The sequence below is a fragment of the Schistocerca cancellata genome, chromosome 5 (assembly GCF_023864275.1).
Source record: "Schistocerca cancellata isolate TAMUIC-IGC-003103 chromosome 5, iqSchCanc2.1, whole genome shotgun sequence".
Taxonomy (NCBI): Eukaryota; Metazoa; Arthropoda; class Insecta; order Orthoptera; family Acrididae; genus Schistocerca; species Schistocerca cancellata.
In genome coordinates, this window is record NC_064630.1 from 229,732,933 (window position 1) to 229,755,892 (window position 22,960).

The 22,960-nt window shown below is 39.4% G+C and overlaps 1 protein-coding gene across 6 annotated transcripts in view; it reads right to left on the reverse strand.

The window, feature by feature from the left end:
- Window positions 1-22,960, reverse strand: part of LOC126187663 (uncharacterized) — a 112,763-nt gene that overhangs the window by 58,801 nt on the left and 31,002 nt on the right. For 5 of the 6 annotated variants that reach the window (XM_049928883.1, XM_049928884.1, XM_049928882.1 and 2 more), the window contains exon 4: window positions 5,278-5,481. In XM_049928883.1, the coding sequence (XP_049784840.1) occupies window positions 5,278-5,481 (204 nt within the window). Of the gene's footprint in view, window positions 1-747; window positions 856-5,277; window positions 5,482-22,960 lie in introns of those variants that run through there. The other variant, XM_049928887.1, reaches the window with a different exon arrangement.

The following is a 22,960-nucleotide window of genomic DNA, read 5'->3' on the forward strand; positions in this document are numbered from 1 at the left end:
GGACATTGGTGCTAATTCTAGTTGGTTAAAGTTCTGTGGAGTAATTTCTTTTATATTCTCTTGCTTCTTCAACTGAACCATTGTTGCTATATGTAAAAAGTGATTGTTAATAATCCTTGCCATTTGTGAAGTATCCATCAAAAGTAATTTCGTTTAATTGATGTGGAATCTTATACAATGACTGGTTGTCCTATCTACCATTTCACAATCTTCTATATAGTTTTAATATTATTGTCTTCATTATTAATTTCTGTCAGAACATAAGTTTTTCTGGACATTTTAATGACTTTCCTTAAAATATTACAGTGTATTTTGCAGAATGCAAGTAATGTGAGGTCTTGACTTATTCTGGCCTCTATATAAATTTCACTTTTCCTCTTACAAGAAATTTTAATCCCTGGTGTTATCCACTGCTGACATTTTATTTTGACAACTTTTTAGGAAACCTACTTTTAAAGAAGGAAGGAAGGATGATTACAGAGCACAAGCTCAGGTTACAGAAGCATGATGAAGGAAATTGGCAGAGCCCTTTCAGAAGAAACCGTCCTGGCAATTGCCTTAATTGATTCGGGGAAGTGCACCACCTTGCTCAGTGCTACTTTCAAACACCAACACAAATTTACTTTGAACTTTTAACTTTTTATTAAAACATTGTACCCTGTTCTCATGAGTAAGCCTCCTGCTTTGTATGCATACAATTCAGAGCAGAAATAAGCAATGTTTCTTTCAGTTAACTGTGCCTTATGATCAGAAAGCCTAACAACTGGGAACACATTAACTGTTTCAGCCAATACATGGAAATGTCATTGACCAGGATCCTGTTGTCTTGCTGCACACGAGTTGGAAAATTTACCACTGAAATCAGAATGAAACAGCCAAATAATGATTCCAGTTCATTTTTCCTGCCAGAATATTTTAAAAAATCTACACACAGATCTCCACAAACTACTAACTGTTTCTTCTTGTCTGATACGTAGCTCAATAATGTCTCTAGATTTTTCATAAATGGCTGAAAGTTTCAGCAGAGGTTGTCTATAGCTTGTTACAAGTACAAGAAAGTATTTTTGTAGTAACAATTCACAAGGACATACCTCTGGGTTCTGATCTACAAGAAAGTTGCTTTTCCCAATATGTCTGACTTCATGTCCAACTTTTACACATGTTGCAACTCTTCCTCCTTCCAAGTTAACTCTACACAAAAATGATGCTAGTCTACACCTACACGGTTACTCTGCAATTCACACGTAAGTGCCTGGAAGAGGGTTCAATCTAACTATTTTCATACTACTTTCTACCATTCCACTCTTGAATGGCACATGGCAAGAAGGAACACTTAAATATTTCCGTTTGAGCTCTGATTTCTCTTATTTTATTTTTATGATCATTTCTCCTTTCGTAGGTGGGTGTCGGCAAAATATTTTCGCATTCAAAAGAGAAAGTTGGCGATTGAAATTTCGTAAATACATCTCACCACAAAGAAAACCGCCTTTGTTTCAGTGACTGCCACCCCAACTCGCGTATCTCACTCTCACCCCTATTGTGCGGTAACACGAAACGAGCTGCCCTTCTTTGCACTTTTTCAATGTCCTCCATCAATCCTACATGGTAAGGATCCCACACTGCACAGCGATATTCCAACAGAGGATAGACAACTGTAAAGTAGGCTGTCTCTTTAGTGGGTTTGTTGCATCTTCTAAGTGTTCTGCCAACAAAACGCAGTCTTTGTTTCGCCTTCCCCACAATATTATCCATGTGGTCTTCCCAATTTAAGTTGCTCGTAATTGTAATTCCTAGGTATTTAGTCGAATTGACAGACCTTAGATTTGTGCAATTTATCGTATACCCAAAATTTATCAGGTTTCTTTTAGTATCTTTGTTTAGTGCCAATTGCCACTTTTCGCACCATACAGAAATTATCACTAGATCATTTTGTAATTGGAATTGAACATCTGGTGATTTTACAAGACGGTAAATTACAGCGTCATCTGCAAACAATCAAAGGGGACTGCTCAGATTATCACCTAGATCATTTATGTAAATCAGGAACAGCAGAGGGACTATGACACTACCTTGCGGAACGCCAGATATAACTTCTGTTCCACTCGATGATTTACCGTCTGTCACTACGAACTGTGACCTCTCAGTGGAAATCACTAATCCAGTCACACGACTGAGACAATACTCCATATGCACGCAATTTGATTAATAGACACTTGTGAGGAATGGTATCAAAAGCCTTCTGGAAGTCTAGGAATATGGAATTTATCTGAGATCCCTTGTCGTCAGCACTCATTACTTCATAGGAATAAAAAGCTAGTTGCGTTGCACAAGAACAATATTTTCTGAATCCGTGTTGGTTATGTATCAGTAAGTCATTTTCTTCACGGTGATTCATAATGTTCAAGTACAATATGTGCTCCAAAATCCTACTGCAAATTGATGTCAGTGATATAGGTCTGTAATTAAATTGGTTACTCCCATTTCCTTTCTTGAATATTGGTTTGACCTGTGCTACTTTCCAGTCTTTAGGAACAGACTTTTAGTCAAGTGAGCAGTTGTATATGGTTGCTAACAAAGGCGCTATTGTGTCTGCGTACTCTGAAAGGAACCTGACTGGTACACCACCCGGACCGGAAGACTTGCCTTTCTTAAGTGATCTGAGTTGTTTCGCAACACCTAAGATATCTACTTATATGTCACTCATGCTAACAGCTGTTCTGGTTTCAAATTCTGGAATATTTACTTCGTCGTCTTTTGTGAAGGAATTCAGAAAACTGCATTTAGTAACTCCACTATAGTGACACCATCATCGGTAACATTTCCATCGCTATCGCGCAGTGACTGTATTGACTATAATAGTTGACATCAAATTCTCCATCTCTGTGGTTACATAGCGTTAAGACTGGCACAGGACATCTACCATTTCTGGACTTTCTACATCATCTAGGCACACAAGAAGCTCAGCTAACCTATATTGTTTCTCAGCCCCCAATATTCTGATGAAACAAACTCATTTTACTTCCCTAGAAACTGTTACATATATTATTGTCCTGTTCCAATTTCTTTCAAGTTGTTGGTTTATAACATGATTCTAACCTAAGAAATATGCCCCTCTGATTCCACTAATGACAAGAGTACTGTAAGGAGCAGTCAAATGAAAATCGAACACCTGCCACGAGGGGCCATGGAATGGTTTCATTCAAAAGTAGTCACAACACACATTAAGGCATTCATCCCCTCTGGGAGACTAGATAATAAACTCCTGTTTTGCACAATGCAGTTGGCTGCTGACGGATCCACAACTGTACCCACTACCGAATTTCGTTGTCCTTGAAAGCGACATCCTGATAAATTATCCCAGAAAATTATTGTTCCATGTCAACTTTTGTGCTCTCTCCAGTCACTCTGAACAATTTCAATCTTTAGTGTAAATTCTTCTATGGGGGCAAGATGTAGCAGCCTCTCATTTGCTTCCACAAAGACCAATGACAAAGTTCTGTTGGAATTTGCCATCACAGCAGTAAATCATCAAATGTGGCTCTTGGAGCTATGCTGCCAGCTGACACTGCAGACTAGGTCCTCATAACCACTTCAGAAGTCTCTGACCGTCACAAGCTGGGCCGAACCACATCTAGTAAAGACGCCTGTTGACCTGCCCACAGGAAGCAGGCATTGGCACAGATCTGTTTGGGTGACACTGGCACAAAGAACTTAGTCCTGACATCTTGCTGTTTAAAGACAGGTTACTAGTAGTCTTATTTTGCCATATACAATACTGAATAAAGTGACTGAAGTTGTCATGGACTTCATTATTTGCTGGATTTCATCTATTAGACCTGGGACTACAACTAACTGAGCTCAAGTGTGGACACCCCTGCTGAAGCTGCCATCACCACTTGAGCTCCACTGATGTAGTCACACGACACTACACCAGGTTGGCCTGAAATCACAGCCTGTAAGATCTGTAACTGTTCAGTTGACTGTTTCATGTTTGGGTATGACTACTGCTCTTTCAGAATCACTGTTCATGGGACCAGTGCAAATCATTGTTAAGTAAGGACCTAATGCACATGCAACTTCCATATGCAAGTTGTTGGCATCTCCAGGCCATTTTATCACATATCTCTGCAGTGGTATGGCAACTGATGGCAGCATGATTAAGCATTTTCCCTTGTAAAAGAACATTTGCATGGAGAATTCAATATTCTGGCTTTTGTTATCCTTGTAGACAACCAGTCTGTGCATAAAACCCAATGTACAGTCTATGGCCATACACTTCCCCTCCTCCATCACACAGTTCAACAAAGCACTAATCCAATACCTTTATTAACTAACGTTTCCACATTCACCAGTCCTTCAATTATTTCCATTTGCATTATATCGGAGAAATCTTTAACATGCTGCACAATCAGTACGAGCAGATTAGGAATAATCTAAACTATTATCGAATGTGTGAATCTTAGGGAACCTATGATTTGCTGTAGTCATTGGACGATGCCTCATGATTTTTATACCTAAATTTGTTGCCACTCTAAGTTATCAAATGCTAATAGTATTTGGTAATGATTATTTCTGTTTTTGAACTTCTTTGCCGATTAAAATTATGCAACAGACTGGAATTCAGAGCCAGAATGTTGTCTTTTGCAGACAAAATTCTTACCAACTTAGCAATCCTCACACAACTCACAACCCCCACCCACGACATCAATTCTGCCAGTACCTCCCCCTCCTGCTTCCCAGGTTCCCAGTTCATATCCTGGTCTGGCAAACAGTTTTAATCTGGCAAGTGCATTTACCCAGTTTTTACTTTTTCCTATCAATTCCTGCAATGTTCTGCACTAGAGCACCCATATATCACCATCATTAAGTGAAACTGCTAATATAGGAAGACTGCCTGTCTGGATGTAATGGCTTGCATTAACAATATCTGTTTAATGTGATAAATATTAAAACAATTGCATTGCACTTATTGCAGCTCTTCAACTTCTCATGAAAGGAATACTAATAATAATTACCATGCCCAAAACACACGAACTTACAATACCAGATGTGTGTGTGTGTGTGTGTGTGTGTGTGTGTGTGTGTGTGTGTGTGTGTGTGTGTGTGACAACAGTTAATTATTTTCCGTCGTGTGTTCATCTCCCTCTTACAGACTGGATTTCTGTACAATACAAATGAAAATTTTCTGCAACCAACAACCTTTAACAAAGAAACTAGTTTGCAAAGTGCAATATTTATACTATGCCTGTAACTTATGATTTATGTATACCAACCAACCTGTCATATCCCTCATCTTTAGAACTTCTCTTTTTATCCAAATGTTTCTTCTGTTCCACCAAATCACTGGCATACTTTGCTTTCTTCTTCATAAGTGTACACTCCACTTCTTGGATCTCTCTTAGTTTTTGGCTGATATCGTTTTGAATTTCCAATAATTTAAGTTGAGCTGATGAACACTTAGGCACAATGTTTTTTATACGTCTGTCAATATAAGAAAACAGTGAACACTAATTATAATACATCCCAGAGTAGTACGTAAATCACAAAATATTTCAATTGGTAGTCAACCCTCTACCCTAGCCATAATGCTAGTTGGTTCAAGTGAGACAGAGCAACAAATCTTTTGAGATGTGAATAGAGAAAAACACAAAATGGAAGCTTAACACACCAGCACTATGAACAAAAGATTTTTATAATTACCTCTAATGCTAAATTGAAAAATATACATAATGAGAAACAGCAGAATTTATTCCATATAGTTTACACTATAATGAAAACAAACTTTAAATCTTGTGTGTCCAAATGCTTGTTGACTGTGACAGCTACAATTGCGAAAATAAACACAGAAATTAGTGAGCACTGAACTGAAAAACAGCTAAGACTCTTGATAAAGGTCAGGCCACAGTGTTACATTTTCACCTCTCCATTGATTATTAAATATTATTCATGCATAGAATTAGGAACTGTACTCCTCAAACATCTGACTAGCCATGTGACGCGTAACATACCATCTCGATAAAGTGATGTGTTAACCATGCCGTAAGCTGTACTGCAGGCAACCTTTGGGTGGCAAAATAACGGCACAGCAGCTTTTATTAACAACAACATGAGCACTTGTGAAGGAATGTCATGAGCAGCCAACGACACAAACTGGCGAAGTACCTACACCGTGTAACCAACTGAAATTACTCCAAGTAATGGATTAAGTCACTCAGATCAGACATTTCAAGTAACTTCCATAATATGAATTTGACCCTCACTACCCCAGCAGAAATAATGTCCATCATAAAATCTTTAAAATCAAAAGCATCTAGTGGGTATGGTGAAACATCAACAAAGTTGATTAAAGAATGTGATTCTGAGCTAAGTAACATATTAAGCTATCTGTGTAGCCAGTCAGTTATCAGTGGAATATTTCCTGAAATATGCTGAAGTTAAGCCACTGTTTACGATGGGAAATAATGAAATAGCATCAAATTTCCGTCCAATTTCACTGTTGCCAGCATTCTCAAAAATTTTAGCAAAAGTAATGTACAATCGGCTTTATAACCATCTTATCTCAGATAACATACTGTCAAAGTCACAGGTTGGATTCCTAAAGGGTTCTGATGTTGGGAAGGCTATCTACAATTACAGTGAAAATGTGCTCAATTCATTTGACAAAAAATTGCAGGCAACTGGTATATTTTGTGATCTGTCAAAGGCCTTTGACTGTGTAAATCACAATATCCTTTTAAATAAATTAGAATATTATAGTGTAACAGGAAATGCTGCAAAATGGTCCAAATCTTGCATCTCTGGCAGGAAAGAGACATGTATCAAGCTATCAGGCATCATCCAACTGGGAACTAATTACATGTGGGGTCCCACAAGGTTCCATTTTGTGGCCCTTACTTTTTCTTGTGTATATAAATGACCTTTCATCAGTAACATTACCAGATGCCAAGTTCTTTTTGTTTGCTGATGATACAAACATTGCAATAAATAGCAAATCAAGTGTAGTCTTAGAAAGATCAGCTAATAAAATATTTGTGGACATTAATCACTTGTTCGTAGCCAATTCTTTGTCACTAAACTTTGAAAAAACACACTACATGCAGTTCAGAACTTGTAAGGGGTGTCCCACAAGTATATGACTAACATACAATGACAAGCAGATAGAAGAAGTGGACAGTGTTGAATTCTTGGGATTACAGCTTGATACTAAATTCAACTGGGAGGAGCACACCACACAACCAGTGAAGCGACTTAACAAATCTCTATTTGCAATGCGAATTTTGTCAGACATAGGGGATATAAAAATGAAAAAGCTGGCATACTATGCTTACTTTCACTTCATAATGTCATATGGGATTATTTTTTGGGGTAATTCATCAAACCAAGCTAAAGTTTTCCGGGCACAAAAACATGCAGTAAGAGTTATATGTGGTGTGAACTCAAGAACATCCTGCAGAAGCCTGTTTAGGGAACTAGGGATACTAACTACTGCTTCCCAATATATTTATACCTTAATGAAATTTGTCATTAAAAATATATCACTTTTTCAAACCAACAGCTCAATTCATGGAATCAATACTAGAAATAAGAATAATCTTCACAAGGATTTAAAGTCACTTAGTCTTGCACAAAAAGGTGTGCATTATTCAGTAACACACATTTTCAATAACTTGCCAGCAGCCATAAAAAGTTTAACAACCAATGAAATTCAGTTTAAGAGAAGCCTAAAGGATTTATTGGTGGCCAACTACTCCTACTCCATTAATGAATTTCTCAGTAAAACCAACTGATTTGTGTACATAATATATATGTACAGTATAACTTCTGCACAATTTCAGTGCAATAATGTGTTCATTGTAAATTTTGTGTGTGTGTGTGTGTGTGTGTGTGTGTGTACAATCTAACTTCTGCACCATTTCAGTGCAGTAATGTGTTCATTGTAAATAAGTATTATAGTAGTTATATTACACGTTTATTACCTTATAAATAAATTAAAAAACTTTTTATTTTAAATTCAGTGCATTAGTATTTATAAGATGACTTTCATATATTGTTCATTAAAAAATGACGATCATTCCACTTGGGACCTGTGGAATGGTTCATTAGCTTATTTGTTTCCGTTGTAAATATTTGTCGTGTATTGTTGTTTTTCTGACATGTTCTACATCCTGGAGGACCTTCTCACTACAGATCAATTGGAATGAAAGTAAATCTAATCTAATCTAATCTAATCTACGCAGACGGAAAACCCAAAGGTCATAGTTAAACCCCATACTATTGACCTCTCAGGGTGTAGGGGCACAGTGAAACTACAAACATGTTTCATAAGATTTGACGAACAAGGTGACATCAAGGATGATCTGCATCAGCATGAGTTAGATACAATGAATAATATCCAGGATGAACAAGTACAAGCAATCAATAAGGTGAAAATATTTAACATTGACACACAGTTAATTTTAGATACAGGTTCAACTACCAACCTAATGTCAAATGCATTTTTCTGTTAACTTAAGAAGAGAGGCAAATTTCCAACATTTCCTGTCCAAAATTGCTAGGTGCAAACTGCTACAGGCAGTAAGATTAAACTGGTAAAACATCAGGCACTTATTCCATTACAAATTGCACATTTTACTGTAAAGTGCAATTTTCTTATAATTGGCAAGTTTATAGTTAACTGTCTTATTGCCATGGACACATTTAGAACATACAAAACACAGACTGACACAGGTAAAGGTAAATGCCACTTTTATGTAAAGGATCAGATTTTTTTCTATTGATTTAGTCAAACACTTGATAAAAGTAACAAAAACAAACCAGAGTCAAATGTAATAGTACAGTCTTCCTTTCGAACTGTATGTTTCACAAACAAATTTGACTCTGAACAAGAAGCACACATTGATAATGAAACATTCTGTTTTATAAATTATAGAACACAGCAATCAGTCATTCTTTTTTGCAGGTTTTTTTATGAAAATCCAGATATCAGCTAGTGCCTAGTTATTATCAATGCACTATTTTCTAGTATCGATGCATGTAAGTTCCCTGTTGTTTGGATGTCACTCACAGTTCTGTGATTGATGCCCGAACAACATGGAACTTACATGCATCGAGATTAGAAAATAGTGCATTGATAATGACTAGGCACTATCCAAAATCCGGATTTGTGTAATAAAACCTGCAAAAAAAAAAAAAAAAAAAAAAGGACAACTGATTGCTGCTCTCTATAATTTATAAATCATATAACAGTCACTCAGTGCAACCACTTTCCGAATGGAAGGTAACCTGAGAAACATTTTGTGTAATGTCATATCCTATTTCATGGACAAAACGAGATGCAGTAAGGGAAGAGATCAATCATATGACTAAAAGAGGAATTATACAACCTTCCTTCATTTTCACCCTATTCTAGTCCTATATTATCAGTAAGTAAACCAGACGGATATCTAAGATTAGTTCTTGATGGCAAAGATTTTAGGACCAGTACGCATAAGACAGACCAGACAACTTTGGACGAACAGCTTTTAAAGTTTTACGATACCAAATACTTCAGTACACTCTACCTCAAGGCGTCCTACTAGCAAATAAAGCTCCATGAAGAAAGACGAAAATATACAGTATTTGTTTGTGGTGGCAGAAGTTACGAATTCCGTGTTCTACCTTTTGGACTGAACATTAGCGCAGGCATGTTTATATCTGCACTGGACAAGGTCTTAGGAAAAGAATTGCTTAGCAAAGTCACTGTGTATATAGACGACATGCTAATGGCCACACCCACTTGCTTAGAACATATCAGGCTGATTCAACAGGTACTTCAATGATTTGTAGATTATGGAGTAACAGCCAATTTTAAAAGTCTAGTTTTGGTAAGGAGCAAGTCAAATTTTTAGGACATGTGTCAGAAAAAGGTATATTACTTGATCCAAAAAAAACTTTATGCTATACGCAATTGTACAGCACCAAGGAATTAAAAAAAACTTTAAGCTTATTTTCGGCTAGCACCCTTTTTTCGTAAATTTGTACCACAGGAAGTGATGAACAGTGATGCATTACTCAACTTGCTACGAAAAAATGGGCCTTGGTTATGGGATGATAAGTTTCAGGAGGACTTTAATAACATTAGGCAATGCAATGTAATGCCATATACATAATACAAATTATCTATTCTGGCTTATTTGGATTTCCATAAATAAATGTCATCATAGCCAAATGTTACTTATTTATGTACAGGAGCTGTAGTGACACATTATTCAGCTAAGAGTGGCGAGATGCAGCGTAATGTCTCACTTTGGTAAGGTGATGTTTTACACAATATCTACCTAACCAACAAATGATGAATGCCACAATTGATAGAAATTTTATTAGTTTAGACTCTCAAAGTGTTTGGAAGTGTTCTCATTGTTTGTGCTTGTAAACTGCTATCATTGTCCCATCTTGCAGATGGATGCCATTAACGAGTTGTTGTACCGGCTGGCAAATTCATTATTCCTTGGTTTTGCATCCTGGCTTGGAGAAGCAGAGCGTGTCACCGAATAAAGGGCATGTGATGTCAATGAGGCCGATCTCATCAAAAACAAGAGAGGAAGACTCATCTGTTGAATAGAGGTTATCATTGTGTTGTTATATCTCGAGCTGTCAATCTGACATTTGCATTGAGAGAGTACTGTGGTGGTCTTTTTAAAGGGATGTTAATCGGAAGGGTTATTGTATCTGAAACCAGATACATCCACCATATTAATGTTATGGTAAACTAGAAACTTCCAGCAACTGGTGCAGAATTTGGAATCTAAGCCCCAGCTTTCTCAGATTGATGGTCATAAAGAAATAAAAGGTGAGTAAATTAATACCCTTATTTATAGTTCTCAAACAAACTAGTCATCTAAAAAGGTAGGAACACCACACAGAAATAATTAGTACATTGGTTTAAATAGATAGAACAAGGATGCACAAAAATGCTCATGCAACATATACTAAGAAATAACATCCTTCAACTGCAGAAATAACAGGAAAGTTTGATCAAGTGATAATGCAGACCCACCTTTTTGTTCTGTGTACTTTAAGACTATCTGCATGTCCTCTACCTGTTAAACCTGAACTGCTCTGCAGTTGTTCTTATGTCATGCTTGCACTGGTGTGGCCTACTGAATCTTTGCATGAACAAAATGCAACTCCGGAAGAGATTCATACACCATGAAATAGATAGCACACTACTCGGGTAAAGACATACTATATTTCTGGGCTGCTATGTCCTAGAATTCGTTTGGTGTACCTTAGTAATAAGAAAAATGCAAAGCTTTACTCACCACACACTGTGATGGAGAAGAAAGAAATGGAACTGATTACAGTAATACTGCCACTGTCTCATGGGTCTAGGAAAACAAAATGCCAGGACAGTTCTGAATCTGATTGGCAAAAGGAAGTACAATATTTACTAACATGATAAAACGGACCCACAGTTACTATTCACAACCAGATTATAAGCATTGGCCAACTTACTGACAACAAGGTAAGAGATGATATAACAACATGATATAAGCTTTGTTCATTTAAGCTAAAAATGTCTACGTCTAAGTTTTGTCACAAAGTTGTACCTTCGTAACATCAATTGAAGTCACAGTCTATGGGACTGGTCATCTTCAACTCTTGTCAACATAAAATCACCAACTACAAAGCTTATTGCACCACTAAGGTGGCCACCAGAAAAGCCCTATCTCAGCCAAAGCTCAAAGCATTTTGATCTGCACAATGGTCTTGGACCTCCTATTTATAATTTCAACAACTGTGGCATCAGACAAGTCACTTTTCTAATATTTACACTTTTTGTAATACTGATAATATCTTGTCCTACCCTGGTTTTGTCCAGTAGAAATTCTTGCCTAACACTTCTTGAAATAATTTTACCAGTTTCAAAAAAATATATATTTCTGGATGGTGGACTACTTCTCCTATCCCTGCCTTCAGGGTCTGAGATGAGTCCAACTGCTTGTTGATGGAGAGGGGGGGGGGGGGGGGGGTCTGTCCTCACAAACTGTGTCTTAATCTTAGATTTTCCAGTTGTTTCCTTCTGCCAAGACTTCAGAACCCTTCCTCTGCCTCACTCTAGCCTCACCCTGTGTGTGACACATCTCAGTAGACCTTCATCTGCCTTCCACGCTATAACAGTTTTACTTGGCTAGCATGTGACCCAGCTAATTTGGATGCCAGTGCTCCATTACAATTAAATTATCTGCTGACACAAACATTGGATAACAAGGTGGTTTGTGCCCAACAATCTCATTTTTGATACAGAACACCATGATAATTTCCATGATCATTCTTTCTTGTACTCTACTTAACTATGTAACTTAAGCAGTCATGAGTAAGTGCGGTCACTGAGATAGCAGATTGCTGCCTTATCTCACCCTTACTACTTACTACTTTACTCATGAAACACTCAATCTCTCTTTTTACAACTATCTGAGCACACAGCCTCAGAACACCAATTCTCTTATCTGTGGCAATGTTGGTGTCAAAAGAAGCAGTTGGGATGGGACACTTTGGTAGCGAGAGCCTCCAAAAAATATGGGATAGGAAAGGGTTGTTTTGCTCGAACAAATGGTGTGGTGACATCACCTCATTGCAGACATCAGTGCCAGTCCATAAGCGCTCTCTCTCTCTCTCTCTCTCTCTCTCTCTCTCTCTCCCCCCCCCCCCCCTCTAACTCTCTCAGGTGTGGGCTGTGTTCACAAACCTCTTAACAGGCCATGCAGTGGTGTCCTAGCACCACCAAGTGCTGACAATGATTTGTTGTGGCCTTGACTCATTCTACTTGCTGTGACTGCTTAGCTATGATATTGTCATAGTTCTATTTGTAGGAATCTTGAAAGGATTTGAATGCTCCCACTACTCTTTACAAGCTCCTACCTAAAAATGGCTATAAAACTAAATTTTTTTGACCTCAGTCCTTCAAATATTTTGATAGAAACATTCTACCTTTAACAGTATCTCCCTTTTTCTCTTTCTTCTTTTTTTTCTTTAAATTTAAGTACCTTAGTGATTTTCTAGTCTGCTCTGGCACTCATGGCTGCTCAGTCCATTTCATTACACAAGAAATACCAACACTGATTACATACTTAAGATTAAACACTAATAGACACACATTTCTCGCACTCATGGTTGCCAAGTCTCTTCGCTTTGTATCTCTATGATTACATAGAATTATACACATCAATTGTTTTAATGCTCAATGCTGCCTGGTGTCTGAGCCTTGTTTTCATAGTAATAGCCACCATTTATACAGTTGTTTGTTACCAATTCTTTCTCACTTTAGCATCTATTTGTTGCAATACATATACCATTCGGTCTTTTACTTTCACTTCTTACCTTGTTTGTTCTCAACAGAAACTTTACCACACTTTATGACACATACCTTTTTAACATCATTCCTAACCAATGGTCCCCTGCCACTGCTGTCGCCATCTTAGATCAGCCAGTTTTCTGTATAACTTATCCCTTTAGGTTGTCCTATCCATGTACATACTCCAATCACCTTACAATGACTTATGGACCTATGGATGTCAGTCAGTCAGATCAACACCGAACATTGTATATCGACTGACTATCAACCAAAGCTTCGATAGTTTGTGCTATGTGCTGTCGTCCAGTAGAATGTGCGTAAACAGTAAGTTTACCAACAGAGCACAGGAAAAGCATAGCTGTGAGCCATCATCACGTAGAGCCAGTAGGGTGTTAGTTCGTTGTCACAAGGATACCAGGTTCTAGCCTGCTCATGCCAATTTTTGTACTGTAACAGGAGTGAAGTTGGTGTATAGGACATGTTCCCAACATGTAGAAGAACTGTTCAGAGTTTATAGCAATGTTCTATTGGCAGTCCACTTTCACTTCATTTATTTGGAAGTAGGAAACCTATAAAGTACATCTGCAGTTTCACAGAATAAACAAACAATCAGAAAAGATGAATAAAGAAACAATTGCGGCACATGTCAAAGTATTAATAGTACGAAGAAGAAATCACTAGCCACATGGATAAATGGATGAGCCATGACAAAAATTGTCCTCATACTTCCATGGGTGACAGCAGCTACACCAACCAACCCAAAACATTCAAGTTGACCAAGAGGTTAAAAAGTAGTAAAGGAACTCTGAAACCCTTGTTGTGAACCATGGTGATGCCAGGCAGTATTGTATGCTTCACGCGAATCATGAAAAACAGTGATATGGTGTTTGTGCTTGGCAAAAGGTTGTCAGATGGTTATTTTAAACTGGACCAGGGAGACCACGTATGAACTGCCGTTCCTGGAAGCAACATTGCTATCAGTATAAAAGGCCTTGTGATTCAAAGTTCCCACAAAATCACAGTACACTATTCTTTCAAGCAACGTTCATCAGACTTGTGACTAAGCAGGCTAGGATATTTATACTTCCCCTCTTGTTTTGCCATCTGCCTCCTTAAAATTCATTTTTTCAATTTTACCTAATTAGCATTAACATATGTGAATATTATCTGCATTTCCATAAAAGAGAAAGGTTGGCCTTAAGTTTTAAAGAATATGACACCAGATCTAATTTTGTGCTTAGTTTTAGGTATGTAATTGATTTTCTAATTTATTTCGACTATTCCTTGGTAGTATCTTTTGTTATGGGTTGAAATCAGTAATTGTTTTGTAATTTAAATTCTATTGTTGACTTATACACAAATATCAATTCTGTACTAATTATAAACATTTGGAAGACTAAATACTAGTAATCTTAAAGGGTCTATTGGGTTCTATTCAAAAACATGTTAGCAAAGCCAGCCCTTAATTAATTCTGAAGTAATTAACACTTTTGTCAAAAGTATTGTTTGCTTAACTATATTTGTTGATGTCAAGATTTAAACAAATAATTCGGCTTAACTTTTGTAGTAGAAGAAACTGTTAAAAAGATGGAATTTTTTGATGTATTCAGTTAATTTAATGAGTTATGTTTTAATTGTAATTTCTGTAAATTTAACTTTGTAGAATGTGTAGTTTCAGTACCTATTATTGTGATGACATATAAGGACCCGATTTTCGGTCATGAGACAGTCACCCCATGACCGAGTTTCAGACGAGGAACCTGTGTTGGTTAGAACGACAACAATGCATCAACTTAACAGCAGCAGCAGTGATACACCAATAGACCATGTGTTAAAGCAATGGCAGTTACAGCATCGCTTCTTAAAAAAAGTAATGTAAATCAACTTATCGATATGTAACTACAATGGAACCACTATACGTGCCCATAGAATGGTAATTACTATTATCTTTGTATCGTAGTGTATAAGAAAGAGATTTAGTTGTTTCACGCTTTTGTCTTCTCCTTTGTCTTCTGCATCTGGTTGGTTCGGATGTCCTATCTGACGGTCGCATATAGATCATGGTCAGTAAATAATTATTTCAATCATATGTAGTGCCTTTATCATTTTTGTTAAATAAATATGCACATAGCTTGGTAATATGTGTTCTTTTGGTAGTAGCAAAAAGTACCTTCTCTGACCCATAATTATCATTTATGTAATAACTAAATGTTGCCCTGGTCATTTTGTGGAAGTCCATTGTTGCATCGACGCCACTAGTGTTTAAAATGACAAACTATTTTAATAATCCTTTAATTGCAAAAAGTATTAAAGACAATAATCTAGATAAATGCAGAATGGTGTCTTGCAATACTTTTTTCATTTCTTTTTGTGGGCCTGAAGTACAGTTTTATTAAAAACAATTATTTCAGTTGTAGAAGCTGCCACTGCACATAGGCAGCTACACTGGAGCATCAAGCCTCACAGAGAAAAATAAATAATTAATTTGGTATTATATTTAATTTTCTTATCGCCAATCCTAAGGGCCCGGGTTTGATTCCCAGCTGGGTCGGAGATTTTCTCCGCTCAGGGACTGGGTGTTGTGTTGTCCTAATCATCATTTCATCCCCATCGACGCGCAAGTCGCCGAAGTGGCGTCAAATCGAAAGACTTGCACCAGGCGAGCGGTCTACCAGACAGGAGGCCCTCATCACACACCATTATTATTATTATTATTATTATTATTATTATTATTATTATCATCATCATTGTGTAACTAACAGCGGGAAAAGGTAGTTTTATTTACAAAACAAGTGTTTATATGGGACGTTGTGAAAAGTGAAAGTAAACATCTGTGAAACACAACTGTGCATCTGTTGGCTACATTATTTACTGTAATCAGTGTCCAAATTACAAACCCCATTTTTCAGCCAGTGTAGCAATGCAGTAAGTCGACAATGAGGACAGCAAACAACAAACGAAGAAACAAAGTAGGGGAACCGCTACAGACTGACTGGTCCAAAGCAGTCAATGGAACTTAGGGCTGATGATACTGCCTCGTCACTGTTTGTTTTGTTTTGCTTTTGAACACAAAAAACAACTGAGGTTGTATGCACCCAAGTCAAAACTATACAACACAAACACAGATGAGGGAAACTACTATATGTCAATCGCAATGGACAGTATAGGAGACAGCTAAACAAGACATATGGGAAAAGGGCTAAAAAACACCATACAAAAATGGAGATCCAAAACTTAAAATTAAATGGCCTTCGCCATATTGCTTCGGCGCATAAAAAGTATAACACAGGCGACAGCCTGTGCTTCATTTGGATGCAATGCATACAAAGTGGTGGGGCAGCGCCACTGAGCAAATGACGATGGCTAAAAAGGCAGTGCCCATTACACAGCCGAGTTAAAATAATCTACTCCTGGCTTAGTCCTGTGGAGGGAGGACCATTGGCGATATCAAAGGGACAACACCTCCTGACAGAGGGAATACAGGCACTCACAGGCTGAGGCATGAGGACTGCAACCTTGGCAGCAGTGTCATGACCAGGGACCCACAGAAACATGATACTGGCTCCACCAAGAGTGAGCAAGTGACAGTTTTCCTGGACCCAATGCACTAAGGGATGAGCAGTGTACAGCACACAGATACTTTGGAGGGTGCTGAGTGAGTCTGAGCAGAGGCTGTGTCACTGGCCTGATACAAAGCAAAAAGTTTGGCTGTAAATACTGAAGAATGTGCCGGAAACTGATATCTAAAGACATGGGTGCCAATGATGAAGGCACACCTGACCCCACGGTCAGTCCGAGAGCCTTCAGTGTATACAAAAGTACTAGCAGTAAGTTCCATGCAAAGGTTGTGAAACTGAAGGCGATAGACCGAGGCTGGAGTAGTGTCTTTAGGAAGTGAATGAATATCAAGGTTAACATGGGCCGCTTCGCGAATCCAAGGTGGTGAAGTGTTCACACCCACTGGGAAAGTTGCAGGTAGCGTGAAGTTAAGCCGCCACAGCAAGTGGCGAAAGCGGACTCCAAGAGGTAATAGAGAAGAGGGACGAGCCCAATACTGACAATCTAAGGAATCATCAAAGAAGGAGGCATAGGAAGGATAGCCACGCATGGCAGACCAACAGCATGCATACCTTTCAGCAGCTTCAGCATACAGACTCTCAACTGGGCTGCTGTAAAAGACACCCGTGGCCAAACGGATGACATGATGGTGGATAGTGTTGGGACGGCGTAAAATGGATTCATCAACAAAGCACCCATAGTCGCATTTCAAACGGACAAGGGACCGGTACAAATGGAGGAGTGTGGTTCGATCGGCACCCCAAGAAGTACTATTGAGGATACGCAGGACACTGAGGGACCACGTACAGCAGGCTGCCAAGTAAGAGACATGGGATGACCAAGAGAGCTTCCTATCGAGCTGGAGCCCCGGAATTTCGTAGTGTCAGCGAATGGAAAGGCAAAAGGCCCAAGATGTAGAGATGGTGGGAGAAACCATTTGCACTGACAGAAATTTATACAGACAGTTTTGTCAGTGGAAAAGCAAAAGCCATTGACAATGCTCCAGGAATGAAGACGATCAAGACAGCTCTGAAGACGTCGCTCAGTGAGACTGGTCTGTGGAGAACTGCAATATATGGAAAAATCATCAACGAAAAGGGAGCCGGAGACACCTGGCAAGAAACAGGCCGTTATAGGGTTACTGGTGATAGCAAAGAGGATGACACTCAGGACGGAACCCTGAGGCACACCATTTTCCTGAATAAAGGTGTCTGACAAGGCAGAACCCCCCCCCCCCCCCCCCACACACACCTTGAAAACTCGGTCTTGTAAAAATGCCCGTACAAAAAAGGGCAGGCACCCATGGAAGCTCCATATGTAAAGAGTACGGAGGATACCAGTTCTCCAGCAGGTGTCATAGGGCTTCTCCAAATCGGAAAATACAGCCAGTCTGGGATTTCCACAGAAAACCATTCATGACATGGGTGGACAAAGTAATGAGATGGTCAACTGCAGAACACTGCACTTGAAATCCACACTGTGCATTTGTGAGTAAATGGCGAGACTCGAGCCACCACACCAGCTGGGCATGAATCATATGTTCCACCACCTTGCAAACACAGCTGGTAAGATAGATGGGGCAGTAACTAGAAGGAAGTTTTTTGTCCTTACCGGACTTTAGGTATGGGTACGACGGTGGCTTCACGCCAGCATCCGGGAAATGTGTCCTCAGCCCAGATGCAGCTGTATGTGTTAAGCAGAAAGTGCTTGCCCGCAAGAGAGAGGTGCTGCAACATATGAATGTGGATAGCATCTGGCCCTGGGACGGACTGGGATGAACTGAGAGCATTATCTAGCTCCCTCATAGTGAAGGCAGCATTGTAGCACTAACGGTTTAGAGAAGAGAAAGGTATCACCCGAGCCGCCTCCACTTGCTGCTGATGGATGAAGGCAGGGTGATAGTGGGAAGAGCTCTAAACTTCCGCAAAATGGTGGCGCAAGGTGTTTGAGATAGCAACAGGTTCCACAATGATATCGGCACCTACTGTCAGGCCAGAAACCTGGTGAATTGATCTTCGTGGCAGAGAGCCGTCTGAGGTTGGCCCACACGACATAGGAAGGCATGAAACTGTTAAAAGAACTAGTGAACAAAATCCAACTAGCTCTTTTGCTATCCCGAAGAACCTGACGACACTTTGCACACATCTGTTTACAATGAATGCAGTTTTCCAGCGTAGGGTGGCGGTTAAAAACGTGGAGAGCACATCTCCGTGAGCAAATTGTGTCGCGGCGTGCCTCAGTCCACGCATGGCAGACAAACAGCATGCATACCTTTCAGCAGCTTCAGCAAACAGACTCTCAACTGGGCTGGTGTAAAACGGACTGGGACACGACGTGGTAAAGAGGAAGTGCGAGGAATGGAACGTTCTGCAGCAGTAAGGATAATGGTGGGTTAGTCCACCACGTCGTCACAACTGAGGAAAACTTGGTCTGTAAAGGTTGCCAGGGAGGAGTAAAGCTGCCAGTCACCCTTAGTAATCTGCCACTTGAGCAAGCATGTGGATGGGGTAGGAGTCAACAGACAGAGAGCACACGAGATGCGTTGAGGCTGCAATTTCGTTTCCTGAAGGCAGAGTACAAGGGGATGCTGCAATGCTAGAAACAGCTGTAAATCCTCTTTGTGGGACCGAAGGCCGTGAACGTTCCATTGGAGGACAGTCAAGAGGAGGAAGAGATGTAGGGGTGTCAACTCGGTAGCCGCCGAGGGACAGCTGGTGTAGAGTCACTACTACAGGGCACAGAAGCAGGTGGATCCTGCTCCATGGGGTCCACAGAAACATCAGCGTGTGGAGGCCAATGCTGAAAAATGGTTGGTGGTGCACACGGACTAGACAGAGGCCAGCCGGGCTAAGTGACCATGTGGTGACACCGTTGAGCAGGATTTTTGAGTTGATGAAGGAGAACACCGTTTGTCCTTAGTGGACTTCTTCAAGCCCTTCTGGTTAGAGGAAGACTTGGGTTGTGGTTGGCTGGAGGGACAGAGGAAATCTTCTTGTGAGTACTACTCCTGCCTTTTCCTGCCAGCTGGTTGTGTAGTGGGCAACTTTGCTCCTTTAGGCGAGAGTTTGATAGTTTGTTGCACAGCGGGACAGGGAGACTGCGATGCTACCTTAACACTGGGTGACTTCACAATCTCAGAACCAAATTTGAAGTCTCATGTCTAAGTAGCCATGACCTTCATGGAGCGAGGGGTAACAAGATCTGAACGACAAGTTCCAGACAGGAGAACACAGGGTTTGCGACTAGCCAGTAACTTGCGAGCCACTGAGTAAGGCACTTTTTCCTTTACCTGAATCTTTTGAACAATCATTTGATTGTGAAACTTGTCTGGGTCTGGAGGCTGTGATTGAGTCTTACCTCTGAGCAGTTACTATTCATTAAAAGTCTTGTTAAATCTACTTATCTCTCTGCATGCATACTCTGCAAGCCACTAAATGGTGCTTGGCAGGGGGTACCTTGAATTACAACTTGTCATTCCCCTTCCTGTTCCACTCTCAAATGGAGCAAGGAGAAAACAACTGTATTTGCTTCCATACAAGCCCTAATTTCTCGTACCATGCATTTGTGGTTCTTATGCAAAACATTTATTAGTGGCAGTAGAATTATTCAGCAGTCAGATGCGAATGCCTGTTTGAGATTAGGCAGTAATATGCTATTTCACTGACCACAGACATTTCCAAAAAAATACCATCATGTAACTTACTAAGTTCAGAAAAAGAATAAGTTATTAAGGAACATATTCTAAATATATGCTTGCTTCATTTTATAACTGACATGCAGACCGCATCCAAATCTGACGCTTGGGTACGGAATTATGTGAATTTTAATTGAGTAGCACATCATAACTCAGGCAGGTGTCACACTGGTTGATAAGGTGTGCCTGACTAGGACATTAGCCATTCTGGAGTGGTGAAAGAGAGGGCCCATAGAGGGGCAAAAGTGAAGCATTTAGAATGTTCAGGAAGCTTGGCGTATGATCTGTTTTCAGCAGATCACAATGGGTGTTGCCTAACAACAGACCTGTAGCTGATGACAGCTCAACCTTAGCTATACAATAATTTTTTTGATGGTTCATTTGTGAAGTATAATAATTCACAGTTGCATAGGAATCGACTTTCATTAGTGCTTAAAAGTTATATTCTTGACTGACAGTAACTATAGATTTAGACAAGGCTGGATCGGATGAACGAATCTTATGTCACACTACTATGTCATCTCTCACACTGCTACTGGCAAGCAGGACTCCACTTCTTATCTTATTGTGTACACACTTTATGATGTGGCAGGTAAGTGCAGATTGTCTTCTGGTCACAATTGCATGTGTAAATTCTATAGTAGTGGACAACCTTGTAGGTTTAAGTGCTATGGAGTATCAGAACTAACCTGGGGTTTCAGTTATAAAAGTTTTGCACGGCACCTCACTTTGATATTCCAATGAGATTTCTAGTTAGTCGAAGTTATGTTAGGAAGATGATTACTTGGAATTAGTGACTTCAGTGCAGGCTTTGGGAACTATGGTGCTTACCATATTTATCTTCAATTTAAAATTATTATCAGTGTACAGCAACTTAACTGGAGGACACAGGGCCTCGACAAAATTGCCCCTTTTTACTAGACACATTTGGCGCTTATTTACTGGCCAACCAACCTTCTCACTGGCCTTTATTTAACTCAAACACCGTTTATGTAAAATCCAGTTGGAGCATGTCAGAATGAGAGAAGACTAAGTATTGCATCTAGGATATACCTGGTTACAGTCTCGCTGCTTCTCAGAAACCTGCAGATAGTTCTGCTACAATGCTAGTTAGCATGTGCCTCTATTCCACCAGTTATGCCTGCAAACAACTTGCTCTAGAAAGTTGCACATGATTGTTCTTTTTGCCTAACTGTTAGAAACTGATGGATAAATATTCATGCACAAAGCGAAATAGGTTACAAGTTCTCAAAATTTTCTCAACAGTATTTCGTGAAACAAATGTCATCTTTCATCCAGGGATTTTCATTTCAGTTCATGGAGCATTTCTGTAACACTCGCATGCTGACCTAACTTACAGGTAACAAATCTAGCATTACACCTCTGAACTGCTTTGATGACTTCCTTTAATCTGACCTTGTGGGTATTCCAAACACTCCAGTAGTACCCAAGAATGGGTTTCTCTACTGTTCTATATACTGCCTCCGTTTTAGATTACCTGACTTTCCTTAAATTCTCCCAATTAACGAAAGTCTCTGTACTGAACACACATGCTTGTTCCATTTCATATCAATTTGTAACATTACACCTAGATCTTTAAATGATATGACTGTGTCAAACAGAACACCACTAATACACTAGAGTACTGTTTTCCCTATTCATGTGAAGTATCTTGCATTTCTCGACACTTAGAGCATGCTGCCCTTTGCCGCACAAATAGAAATCTACCCACATCATCCCGTATCATTCTATAGTCAACAGTGACATTACAGCATCATCAGCAAACAGTCACAAACTGCTACTCATCCTCTCCATTAGATCATTTTCTATATAGATAACAAGGATAGTTCTATCAAAAATTTCTTTAGGACACCCCTAATGATACTATTTCTCTGATGGACACACACTGTTCTGGACGATATATGGTACTGCGTTCCGTTAATTAAGAAAGCTCCATGCCGGTTTGCAGATTTTCTGCCTCAAGGAAATTTATTACATTCAAACAGTGGATATGCTCTAAGAATTTGCAGCAAACCGTTAATAAGGATACAGAGCTGTAATTTTGCAGGTCCATTCTCTTACCCTTCTTATACACTGGAGTCACCTGCACTTCTTTCCAATTGCTTGGGACTTCACACCAGATGAGAGGTTCATGATAAATGCAAGCTAAATAAGGTGTCCATGCCAGAGAGTACTCTCTGAAAAACCAAACTGGGATTCCATCGGGACCTAGCAGCTTATCTGCTTTCAACACTAAGCTGTTTCCCACAGTCAGGAGTGCCTATTTCTAGGTCCTCTATATGGGATTCAGTGTGAAAGTCATATGATAGTATGTCTGTACAATCCTCCTGCATAAATAATTGTTTTAAACTACG